At 37.1% G+C, this 13,691-nt stretch overlaps 1 protein-coding gene across 3 annotated transcripts in view; it reads right to left on the reverse strand.

Moving 5' to 3' along the window:
• Window positions 1–7,733: 7,733 nt before the first annotated feature.
• The window catches only part of ATE1 (arginyltransferase 1), a 153,934-nt gene continuing 147,976 nt past the window's right edge, over window positions 7,734–13,691 (reverse strand). For all 3 annotated transcript variants that reach the window (XM_065407279.1, XM_065407277.1, XM_065407278.1), the window contains exon 12: window positions 7,734–8,876. In XM_065407279.1, coding sequence (XP_065263351.1) covers window positions 8,698–8,876 — 179 coding nt within the window. In that variant the 3' untranslated portion in view covers window positions 7,734–8,697. The remainder of the gene's footprint in view (window positions 8,877–13,691) is intronic.

Here is a 13,691-nt window from a genome sequence, read left to right on the forward strand (position 1 = left end):
GAGAGGGCTTTCATCAGAATTGCCAATGCCAATCGCATGTATGACAGTACAGACCTATCATACAACAGTTCAGCGTTGTTAAATAGCACATTTTAAAAAACAAAACAATATCAGAAAATTATTACAGCAACTTGTCAGGTGGGCATTGTTCAAAAGTGCTTGGTGTATGACACCTAGAAACAAAGTACTCTGGAAATTTTGCTGTAAAATATTAAATGTTAATATCACATCTCCTCTTAGGTTGAGGAGAGAGAAGAAAGATGCTGAAGGGTCTGAGAATCCTGTGAAAAAAGCATATCACTTTTGACTCATTTGTACCATTTGTAGAGACTGAAAAGAAAACTAATAATTACCCTTACAGAGAAAAGATTAATGGCATAGTAAGAATGACAGAGAATACAGCATATTTTGTATGAGGATTACAATCCAGCTGTAGAAAGCATGCAGGAAAAAAGAGGCATAAACTAAAAGAAAATTCAGAAGAGTACGAATGATGCTATTTTAAATCTCAGTAGACAAAATATTTATGCAGACCTCTCTAATGTCACACCAAAAATTAAACAGACGTCCACATGCTCTAAACAAAGACGTCCACATGCTCTAAACAGGCATATTACATTTATAAATTAAGATCAACTTCAATGGAACAACTCAGTGTGAGTTAAAACACGCATGTAACTCTTTGCAGGGGTCAGAACCTAATTGTGTGTTACTTCCTAATAGCATTATCGTAGGTCCAAAATGCTTTAGGCAAACTCCTGTATCTAAAGATTATCCATCTAGATCTTCCACAATTGTGAAGAGTCCTATGAATCTGAAACTAAAATAAAACATTGAATGAAGCCTGTCATTATACTGAATCACTTTGGAAAAGAAGATAGGTCAAAATCTTTTACTTTAAAAATTTACCATCCATATTTTTCTTCGGTTTATTTACACAGAAATGTCCACCTCATCAAATTAAGGAACCTGTTGTATACATATAGTACCTACATATTGCATTTTCCATTTCCTCTCTTTTACAAAGTATATTTTCTTGGAAGTACGTTCCACTATTAGATTTCTCTTTTTGGAGAAACTTCTTTGAACATTACAGTCCTACCACTTCTCAGGGCTCAGAGAGACTGCAAGAAATAACCCCCAAGTTTAACCAACAGTAACACAAATACATAGAATAAACCTTGCAATAATATTCTGGAATATAATTCCGCTGTACCAACAAGTAATAAATAGAAATTATATTCAATACAGCAGAAACTCAGTATATAGACATACATGCAATGTAGATATATATAAATTTAAAGTCAGTTATAGTTAACTGAAAAATGTACTGTATGAAAACTATCAAGTTACATAACATGAAGAGGCTGGGGAAATAAAATAAAACAGCTTAATATCTACTTTACAATTAATCACTTAATACAAGTAGTCAGACAGAGGCCTGGGAAGAGACTATTCTACACCTACCTGTCAGATTAGTAGTTAACTTTCCATTTCTCTATAAATTGTGGTGACTATTGAAGGAACAAGTCTCTTCTATTTCTGAAGCATTTCTTTATGAAGGGAGCCAGCTTCGCAATGGTAAGTCTACTTTCCCACCTAGCATCATTCGTTGTACTCTCAAAACTTGACTAGACATACAGCAGATAATCTCTATGGGATTATTCATGTTGGCTTCAAATACAGAGTTTATCCATCATGGTGCTAATAATTTATAACACCCAATGTTTCCATGCTAGATAATTCTTTATAAAAGACACTTTGCATCCATTCCAGTAATAGCCTGCCCTGCCTCCAATTTTGGTTGGTATATTAAATATAGGCTCTTGAGTTTTCATATAGGACTTGATTCATACGATTCATTTCATATAGGACCTATAGCCTTAGGTCCCTAATCACAAACTTGTAATAACGCTGTTTAATTGTATAATCAAAAAGCCCCATTAATAATGAAATGCTTTGTCTCCATAGTCTCTGAGCATAGAATTAACAATTCTGACAAACTGGACTTCATGAAGTAAGCATCTTGCCTCATTTAACAGTAGTTACACATTTAAAAATAAAATGATGTTGAATAGATTTTAGGGTTCCCCTAGTACAAACTGCCAAAAGCCTGCAAATTGGGGGGAGGGAGAGGAGCTAAAAAATTCAGTCAACTGAAATGTTTGAGGGAAAAGGACAATATTTTGTGAGTTAAAGAAATCACATCAGTTTGAACTCCTTCATTCAATTGTGCCAGAATCTTAATGTTAAAGTGAACATTAATTTCTCAGTAAGAGAGACACATTTTATACTGTTATGAAATACACATTTTATATAGCATACTGATTTATTGGACAGATACATATTTAGAAACTTGATTTACAAATCAGAACCACCACCTGGATGCAATCTTTAGTGATGACATGAGCTAGCGCATTGCGTTAACAGGGTGATACACATTTACAATGAAGTTAACACATCTTAAGGCCTATCCCCCAACACTTACACACACAAATTTACTTGCATAAGTAGTCCCATCAGGCCTTGAGTTCAATAACCATTTGCATACTTGGGACCTTAGGATATGTCTACACAGCAAAGATAAACCCATGGCTGGCCCGTTTCAGCCGACTCAGGCTCACGGGGCTGTTTCATTGCTGTGTAGACTTCTGGGCTCGGGCTGGAACCCAAACTCTGGGATCCTCCCATCCCACAGGGTCATAGAGCCCAGGCTCCAGCCCAAGCTCAGGCTACACAGCAATGAAACAGAATACAGCCCAAGTTGGCTGGCACTGGCCAGCTGCGGGCTTTTCTGTGCTGTGTAGACATGACCTTAGTTTCCTTCACTTTTTAAGAAGATTCATGTAAAAACAATGGCTTATTATATTGCAACCTGAGTGGGGTTTATGCTGACACTGGGATTAGGCAATATTTAAATCATATGACGTATACATGAACACATTTTACACTGGATTGTCTCCTACTATATAAAGGAAAAATACATTCTCACTTACCAGATAATCTGTTTTCTGTGGTTCAGTTGAGGCAGCAGAGATACTCTGCTGTTGTTCTTCCTCCCTTGCTCCAATAGGCAGAATGATCACTAATCACAGCCCAGGATTTTCCTTTTCACTAAGTCATCTTTTCCCCCTCTTTCTCCAGTTTAATTTCTGAAAACTGTTAGATGGCTCTACTCCCTAACAAGGCCCTGTCCAAGCCTGGGCTTGAAAAGCCCAGTAAGGTGGGAGTTGGCACTGTGGTCAACCAAGCTGCAGAAAGCAAATCCACTGGTAAATGGAAATATAATATGCCTTTCTCTGGCTTAGTATGGGTTAGCACCCATACAGGGCTTTATATAGCAGAATCCTATAAAAAGGAGGGAAGAATAAGCGACTCAAGGATAAACTGGAAGAGGGAGTGGGAAAGGAGGTGGGAATTTCTAACCCCTTCTCTCAATCCCTCTAAAAGGAGAACTTTTCAGAGATGTCACCAGTCAAAGGATGCATCCATATGTGCCTGCAAGTTCAGTCATGTTGTAATGAAATAGTGGAACTGCCAGGTGGCAGTTTTTTGAAGCTTTTGTATGGACAGCTTCCCTCTCAGCTGCAGAAGATGGCCCTGGTTCTAGCAGAGTGTGCACTAAGAGGGAACTTCTACACTCTTGTCAGCCTCCTGAATATGGACCTGATCCATTTGGTCATGATGTATCTAGACTCCATGAGCCATTTCCTTGAGTGCTAGAAGAGAGTGAAGGTTTCTAATCTAAGAATAGAATTAAGGCTGTTCTCAGAACTAGTGTTTACCCTTTCCATATCAGAACTGGGACAGACTCAGAGTAGTCTTCAGATGAAAACAGGGACAGCTACGAGGAATCACCTCAGAAGACCAAATATGGAGGAATATGGGTAAACACGGAGAGCTCTTCCACTCTCTTGCTAAGGTCATCACTTCATCAGAAAACTATCTTCAAGGTGAGCAATTGCAAATGCATTGAGTGGAGAACCTCAAAAGGAGGTCTGTATAAACTGAGAAAGATTAGGTTCAGAACTCATTGAAGGCACTGGGCAGCTCCTGGAGGGTGGAAAAATGTCACTGCCTTCAGAAAATGCAGCACCAGGGAAGAGAAGCACACTAACATCCCATCTACTGGAGCCTATAAGGTGCTTAGAGAAGAATTTTGAACTGCTGAGGGATTAGGCTTTTGACAGAAGCTCTGTTCAGAAATCTAAGATAGTTGGAATTCTGGCCCAACTAGTTCTGAGGGAAAAGAACCACCTTGCTTAGCTATCATGGGGGACAGGGAGGGAAAGTCCATGTCCAACAGAAAGTGATAAAGGAACTCTTCTCATGGCTGTGGCACAGTCTAGGCCTCCCTATCAAAGATGCCCAAGTCCTTCAAGAGCTCCCCTGCACTAACCAGGCGGAGACAATAAGGGTACCTGAGTCTGAGACCTGGCAGAAAGGCTCTGCCCCTTGGGATGGCATCAGCAGGTCCTCGTACAAAGCCTGCATTCATTGGCCAGGATTTTAAAAATCAAAATGATTATAAAATGAAAAATTATACATAAGTATGTAATGTTAAGTTACATTACATATAATTTTAAAATAATAATAATTTACCAGATTTGTCTCAGATTTGATAAACACAGCAAAAATATCAGGTTTTGGGTTGAAGCCTGGAATTCCAAGTTTCAGGGACAGTGACATTTTTCGGATGAGTTAACAACGCCCCCCCCCCCTCCCCCTCCAATGTGTATTAACGTTATAAGGATTGCACAGGAGATCTCATATTTGAGCCTTGACCATGTTGTACTGTTTGGAGTGAAGATCTGATTGTACAAATCACCATCAATGCAAAGTAAAATGAGCTATATACTTGAGCTCTCAGAAAGTACCTATGTGCAACTAGAAACACATACAGAGCAATATATAGTTCTCCGTTGTGCGGTGCTCTTTTCAGGGTCTGATAATAGATACATACTGTAACATACTGCAGCGTTTCTGGTATTATTCCGATGTATTTGCTTGTAAACTGCAGAACGTTTGGTTGCCTGGGTCAGGTAATTCATTTTTAAAACTTCCTTTTGGAAATAGTAAAGACCAACTGAAGTGACTAGTTGTGCCCCTCCCCTATATTTGAAAAGTAATACCTCTAGATTTTATTCTATTCATAGTAGAATAGGGAATTGGTTGCATCAAGGTATTAGGTAAGCAGCTGTTTTAATTTTACTAGTTAGGACAAAAATGAGTAGTTTCAAAGAAAAGCTGCATTTGAGTTGATACACATGCCACCTAATCAATGTTGTCCTTTGACTTCTGTGTCCTGGCTGTACACATTAGGAAACAATTGTCTTGGTTGTTCAGAAAGAGAAACACTGAAGACCACAATCATATAGCTACTAATTATTTATAATCATTCACAGCAAACAGGAAATCACTTTATTTTTTGTATTGAAATGTCAAGCAGACTGGCTGAAAAGCAGTTACAAATACAATAAACTCAACATGCAGGCAAGTCTTTCCTTTACATTTGCTGAAGTCTTTTGATGTTGGAAATTAATATGCTTCCCAGCTAATTCTAATTAAAATTAAATATTCTCTTAGTATTTGCATTTTCTTGACCTTTTTTCTGTTAATTTAGAAACCACACAGATTTTTAAAAAGTCAACCTAGCGTTTGGGGAGTTATTCTTTCCAGCTTTTACTGACACTGAAAAAAAAGTAATGTATAAAATATTTTTTCCTAAATTCAGAAATTCTAATGACAGCAGTTCTCAATAACATGACATTATACTAAATTAAAAATGGACTAGTGGTGAAATCCGAGCCCTAATGAAGTTTACGACAAAACTCCCATTGACGTCAATGGGGCCAGGATTTCACCTTAGGTATTTTGTACCATTTCCAAAACAAGAGTGAGCAGTGCTGACAAATACTGTATTAATAATCTCCTTTGAAATAACAGAAAAGAAAAAATAAGTCAGATCTCAGTCTTTTAGATTGGATGAGCTAAGTGGTCAAGTTTAGCAGAAAGAATACAAAAAGTCCACATAGCCGTAGCATTGCAATTGAAATGAAATTCAGAGAGCGGAGACACCTATTCAGTGTTCATCTAGGAAATGGACAAGTACATTCTCTTGTCAAACTAAACAGGGCACCATCAAGCCTGACAGTCCTCAAATTTCAATTGTTTAAATATCCCATTTTTCTTTAATTGTATATCTGGTCGAAGCATCTTCCCAAGAACTGTAACATTCTTTAATAAAAACAATAAATTAATATCTCTCTATGAGGCATTAAGGATGGGATTTCCAAAAGCATTCAGCATTACCCTAGCTCTTCTCCCTTTGAAATCAATGCAAGCTTTAACTAATGACTTCAAGGGGAGTAGAGCTAGGCCAACACTGAGTGCTTTTGAAAAGCCTATCCTAAGTTTGAGCATCATCTCTGTACCCTTCTGTGCCTCCATTAATTGAGTGCACAGCAAGAGCTCTGCTCTTCAAAAGAATAACCCCAGACAATTAGGTGGCTTAGTATGAAATGCAAAAGAATAACCCCAGACAATTAGGTGGCTTAGTATGAAATGCAAACCAAAATAAACCTGATAAGTCTGAAGCCTACCACCCATAGTGTTGAATTTTAATACCAAAACCCCTGGGAGCTTCTGCCCTTCTGATCAATTTGTATAAATGTATATTACATTAAAAGTTATTTTTGGATATTACTACATTTCAATATAGTTTGTAGGTAGAAAGTATTATAAAGGTTATATTTTAATTTGTGTTGTCACTGTGCATCACTCAAAGAAGCATTAACACAGTGTAGGAAGAGTATTTCCTCTTTAGAAAGAAATCAACTGTTTAGGCCACATTGAAAAACAAGACTGTAGGTATTTCTTCTGTGAAAATACCATCAGCTGAATCATGGATAAACTATGTGAATTACAGCATATGCAAACTACCTCTGAATTCTAACTGGTTGACCATCATACTTTTGATGCGATGCTAACACCCATAATCATTTCTTTATTGCCACTTGACTTTGACTAAACCAATGCAGTAACCATGTTGAGTAAAATACAAAAGAGTTCTCAAAAATATTCTTGGACTTGAATTTGAAACCAATATTATGATCATCATAAATTGGAGAGTAGAAGGGAAGAAAAAATGTCTGCTTGAATTGCATTGCTTGGACCTCAATTAGTTATTCTTGTTCCATTTCCAATTAATTATCATTAGTGCCAAAGTTTGTACATGGCTTCTATTTAAAATTAAATCAAGGTTCCTGAAGGATTGAAGATGGTTTTTAAATCCACAGGTTATGTACATTAGAGTGTAAGCACCTAAAGATATTTTTTTTCCAACAGGAATCACTTTCTTGAAAGGCTAATATGTAACTTCAAACTGATTCAGTTTAAGTACTGATTGCTTTAGCAAAAACATTAACAAAACTCCAAATGTGTGGAGTTTTATGATATTGCAATCTATTGATGAACTATCTAAAAACTGGGTTCTATCAGCAGATACTGACACAAAGATGGCAAAAGAGCACACATAATATTCAAATATATGAGATAATATAGCGCTTATAACAAAGCAACATAACCTCTTGAATTTTTAACTAGTACAAATATTTATTCAAAAATAAAATGAAATGTGTCATCCTATGAGTGGCTGCAGTGTAAATGAAAGCCAGGGATGCTAACACTCTTAGCTATAAGGCGTACAGAACAGGTAGGTGCTGTGCAAGTTTCCCCACACAATTCTTCAAATGAACCTCAATGCGGAATAGCAGTGGTACTTCACGTCAAGGCCTGGGTGTTTTTTGAGCATGGTTTTGTAATATGTACACATGAGCATGAGCTAACTACCAAACTCATTTCACACGTGATCCACATTCCGATATGAACCCTTTTCAGCAAAAGTATAAGGCTAGCATATTTACCCACTATACCACTTAGCTGTATCTCTTTGGTAATTTTATAACGGAACTACTCTCAGTTTTCTCTCTAAAGGGGAAAGCTTTCCAAAACTTTATCACCCTTTTCATTGAGAAATCAATCTAATTTCCAAGTTCAGTGTGATCTCCGTCACTGTAATACACATTATTTAAAAATAACATAAAATGGTTCCAGTGAAATTATGAGCCCCCTGTATATATTTACATTACATGGTAATAAACTGTATGATATAATAGTGCAGCATTCTGTATTAAGTAACTGCACACTTCAAGTCTCTTGCAATAGTTCATGTACAAACCTAAGAGTTATATACATTTCACTACAACTTCCACAATTTTTATCACAGATTTCCAGGGAGCCATATGAGAGATTTTCTAATAGATGTATTGTTCATCCGGGGGAGAGTTACGGTTAACCTTTGCCTCTACAGAAAAAAATAATAATTTGGTATTCAGTTCACTTGGGTACTTTAAGGTATTCAGAATGCAAAGAAAGGCCAAAAGTACCTAATTTTAAAAAATTCCTGCAAGCAAGTTTAGCTAAGACACTCTACATATTGCTGAAGCCTTGCTGTAAATCATTTGAAGTGTTAACCGATTTTGCTTGTAAGTATACTACCATGTATTCACAATAGCCTATTACAGATACCTATATTTTATACTGCTCTATTTTAATAGTCATACAGAACTGTATTATGTATCATCCAACAGCAGTGCAATAAAATATAGTGGCGTAGAAGAGCCATTTAATAACTCTTCAACTTCTAAACAACAACATCCTTTCTGAACATGTCTGTCCCACCAAACTTGCATACTGCTGAACGCTGGCTTCATCACTTGGCCCCTTCCGTCTTTTCTTATACATGCTGTAAGGCATTACAATTCTCTTGTGAAGAACCCGAACTCGGCCCAGCTCTTTAATACAACCTTCATCAACTGCAAAAAGAAATAAACACAAATTAATAAACATATTGTCCTTGTTAGTATGCATTTCCTCACCTTATTTTCTTTGATTAAGAAAAGGTAATGTACCTATGTTCTCTCTTTAGTACTAAAGAATAAGATAACTTTGTTTTGAGCTGATCTATATGCATGGGCTCTGGTGTAACGTAAATCATAAGTTGAAAAGCAGGTATCCATGAGGAGTGAAAATACATCATGCATCTACCCACCTGAAGTAGTTAGGTTCACTGTTTCTAACACACATAAAAAGCTATATTTAAATTTGTGTTCAGGGGAGATCTGTGCCAGAAGCAATACTGTATTTGAAACTATTTTCCAATATAATTGATCAAAATGGGCTTCCTACAGTTGCCATAGAGCAGTGTTGTTTTTGACAACTACACTGTTTCCAAATGTTATTGCTATAGCACGGGCTCCCTGTTTCGCTGGCAGAGAAAGGTGCTCACACAATTCTTTCTGGGGTATAAACGAGGCAACAAAATTTCTTCCCAAACTGAATACAGCTTTATCCCCGACCAACTCCTAGTCTCTCTTGCACTCTTCCATGAATACCCATCAGCTGGGTCCAGTAGTGGAATGAGGTTCAGCATGTGTCCTTTATTACTTAACCCTTCCCAGTCTCATACCATAGTCCTGAGATCCAATAAACAGGGTTGACAGCATTGGCCTGACAAATTTCCCTAGGCTTTCAGGACCCAGACAGGCAGCAAGCCTCATCCATAGTTGCATTTTATTAACCTAATGTACAATACCACTCTGATTTATTCTAACAAGCACCATGCAAGAGTATTGTGCTGAATAAGTTAAAACTTCGATTGTTTGCATTCAGTTGTTGCTGCTATTGCTGAATTCTCATTTATGTAGGTGTTTACATCTCAGGCAAAATGGTTCTAGAGTAACTGGGAAACAAAGTTTTTACTTCAGTAAGAGAACAACTAGCCATATGCCTCAAGCAGCTGCATGATACATTAATAAGGTTTTTACAAAGTGTTGTTTAAAGAAAACACTGACTTTGCTGAACACTAGGTTTACATGGCCATTAATATAAAAATCAGCTTAAAAGCTACTTTTGGAAAGTAGATTTGAATGCTAAGTGAAAACAGAGCAAAAAGACATTCATTACAATGTAAGTATATAAGACATAAGCTATGCGAAGAGTACCAAATATTTTTGTAGGCTCAGAAGATGCTTTGGTTACAAAGTTCTTATGGGCAGGTATAAAGCCATTTCATGATCCATGTATATACATAAAAATTTTCTAACACTCTCTTTAATATTTCAAATTTACTTGTGTCAAAAAATTGTGCTTCACTACAACTAAAGCTGCCACCCCAATGTAAAAAAATCCATTTCCCATAGGGTGTAAGATTTAAGACCCCCCTCAAATGAATCTTGCTGGAGTCCATTCTACACCATTTCCCTTGGCATTATGAATTATAAACAACTGGGATGATGTCTTCTGCTGATTCAATCAAACCACCAATGTGGAAATCCTAATAATTCCTTTATGGGTAAAGAGTTTTAATTAAAAAGAGGAAAAAATAGAGCCCTCCAAAATTGAGGTTGATATTTTTCTAATGGGTTTTCCAAAGTGCACCTGAAATTCTTTGCAGGCAGTTAATAGAATAGACCTGAACAAACTACAAGTAACGTAAACTAGACAGATTTTCATGCTGAATCCTTTAGTCCAGTATTGCCACACTGGTGTCTTTGGTGGCCCTTGGAGTACCTGCTGATGGTCTTTGGAGAGCTGGCTAATTACATGGTGCTGGTTTGCCTTGTTTCCAACACCTAAATTACACGAAAGGTTAAAAAATGCAATATTCTTTCCATGTAAGCAACCTCTGTAGCTGGCATAGGTAGGCTGAGTTATCATGAAAGAGGGGGGAGATGGGCGTATGTGATGGGGAATGGGAGGTGGTTCATGAGAATGTCTATTAAAATGTGACCCTCACTATGAAAAAAAAGTTTTAAAACCCCTTTCAGGCCTTCTTTATGCATTACAAAGAAACAAAAGAGGTCACTAACAATGTTTTTCCTTTGAAAGTCACCACTGAAGCTTGCAGAATCAGAATTTTTCTGCTGATTGCTTGAATCCGGATATTAATACGTAAAATAGAGCTTCATTAAATTTCATCCAGTTCAGAATGACTTCATTACTTTTATCTGTTGTGATTCCTTACATAAAGGTACAATGTCCTTCTTGAGTAGGATAGAGTGATGTGAAAGAAGAAAATCTGAATAGTACATGCTAAGATTCACTTCTCCACTAATTATTGCTGGCACTTGCTTTAGATAAACACTGAAGTAAAAAACACTTTGTTTTGGCTTTTTCTCCCTCTTTGAAATCCATTAGGCTTTTTGATGTGTAGCCAATACCTTTCCGGTATCCTAATGGATTTGTTTTTCTACCAGTTCTTCCCACTCCTCTATACTATTTTCATTCTTTGTGAAAGTTCAAAGAGAACAAAATTTGCAAGTTCAGCCTCAGAAGGTGACACAATTAAAGTTATTTTAACTTCTTAAATAGGAGACAAAAGTTTGTACTTACTACACCTTTAGGCCAAGCATTGCAACCTGAACTGGACTGGTGCCAAAACTAGTCTTCATAACAAGTTGTCTGAAGAGAGCACTTTTAGGGCTGTTCTTTACTTACTTGTTGATATTTATTACTTCTATTTAAAACTGAAACCAGATATTGTGGGCAAATGAATCTTTTGGCTTGTATTGCTCCTGGCCCCAGATTGTATGTATTACAGTAACTAAAGCTACTGCACCTTCAACTTCTCTACAGTCTTCACTGGCTCAGTTGAACTTTGTTTGGGTTGTTGAATGTGTGGTTTTATATGCTTAGCTCACTTTTACTCATTACATCAGGTCTTAGTGCATTGTCCTCTTTGGAATCAGACCATGCAACATACTTATTGCTATCGGGGTTTTAGCGTAGCTGTGGGCAAGTATTTTCTGGGGGAGAACGACGCTTCTCAAACCACGCAGTAGACCAATGCCTACTTGGACAGTGGCACCATTTTATAAGTCTTCAGAAAAATGCACCCTCACAGGGCAATCAAGGAAACTTGCAACTATTCTGAACACTGCTGAAGCAAGAATCATCCTGAGTTCAGCATCGACACAACTGCAGAGACTGTGTGTATGTGCACGTAAAAACTGTCTTAAAGGGCAATATGTTAAACTCAGATATGCATGGCCCCCTAACTTATGCTTTTAGTGATCGTATTTATGTTTTACGCTTCTTATTCAATGCCCATTCATGATTCTTACAGATGTTACATAAAGACCAGAACAATACAATCCTTCCCATAGGTGTTCTTTTAAACACCAGAGAGATTATCTGTCTCTTGTGAATATAATTTATCAACCCCATAAAAAAATAAAGTTATGTGATAAAAAGAACCTGCTGTGAAAGTACTTCAATGACTAAATAAATATGACTCAAACTGCATCTGAAAAAGGAACAGTTTTACTTGAACTTTAAGTCATCACTAAACTAATCTCAGGTACACTTTTTAGGCTTTTATAAAGGGTGAATAAGAAGTTCTGTCACCACAATACCAAATCCATAAGAAACAATTTAGTCAGCTTCCAGTTGCTACTGTTCTAGTGCCAAAATCATATGAGTGTAGGAAAGTATTCACTTTATTCATTTAAATCCTCTGGAAGCCATCCTACCTTAAATAGGATGGCTTCCAGAGGATTTAATGGAAAATAAAAACAGATTGGGCTCTGGTATTGTTTAAAGAAGAAATGACCTGACAAACATAAAAATCAGAAATCTGCTGCTGCTGCTAAATCTGAATATTAAGTGCACATTAAAGACAATTAATTGTACTTTTATAATTATTGCAAATACGAGTGCCAATGTCCCTTCTCTGTGTAACTGTGCTGTTACATAGGTGCAAAACAGCATGCCGCTCTCATCTCAGCTTGGAATGAAAGCTGTAGTATATTAATGTAAATGAAACTGTGTTTTTTTAAAGCATGAAAAAAGCCCAACAACTAATCTTGCTTCTGTGTCTTATTAAAATAGTTTTAACTAGTGTTTTCCTAGTTTCCTTCCCCAATTTTCTCATGGGTTACCATCTGCCAGATGCAGCTAAAGTAGAAAGGGCAGCTCAGCAACCTTACTCATTGGAGAAACTGTTATAATTAAAAAAATAAAATGAAAAGATGCTTTTTCTCACCACACTTTCTCACAGTATATTCTCATGAACCACGCGATGACCTCTGTTTCTCCCCCCAATTCTGTGCGCTTTATTCTTCTGTCTCAAAAGGCTCATAAAATTAAAGATGTTGGAGGCAGAAAAGACTTGATCAACCAGTTCACTCTCAGGACCATTCAAGGTTATTTACAGTGTATTTCCTAGCCTCTCCCCTTCCCCCCAGTCCAGTTTTTAATGTCCTGCAGAAGAGAGTTTCTACGCATATCCTGGGAAGACGACATCATACACCTCACTGTCAAGAAGTTTTTTTGAAATTCACCCTAAATGCTCTTTTTCTCAATTCCATCTCTTATGCCTCTTATCAATGAAATCTGGTCCTGAGGATTTGTTATTATTTTCTTAAATTATCTCAACACTTCCTCTTTCGATCCCTCAGTCTCTGGCAATGCTTTATCTTTATTACCTAAAAAGAGAAGTTTTAGGGCAGGGGTTCTCAACTTTTTTCTTTCTGAGGCCCCCCCAACATGCTACAAAAACTCCACGGTGCACCTGTGCCACAGTAACTGGTTTTCTACATATAAAAGCCAGAGCTGGTGTTAGGGCAGGG

This window comes from Emys orbicularis, chromosome 7 (genome assembly GCF_028017835.1).
Source record: "Emys orbicularis isolate rEmyOrb1 chromosome 7, rEmyOrb1.hap1, whole genome shotgun sequence".
Taxonomy (NCBI): Eukaryota; Metazoa; Chordata; order Testudines; family Emydidae; genus Emys; species Emys orbicularis.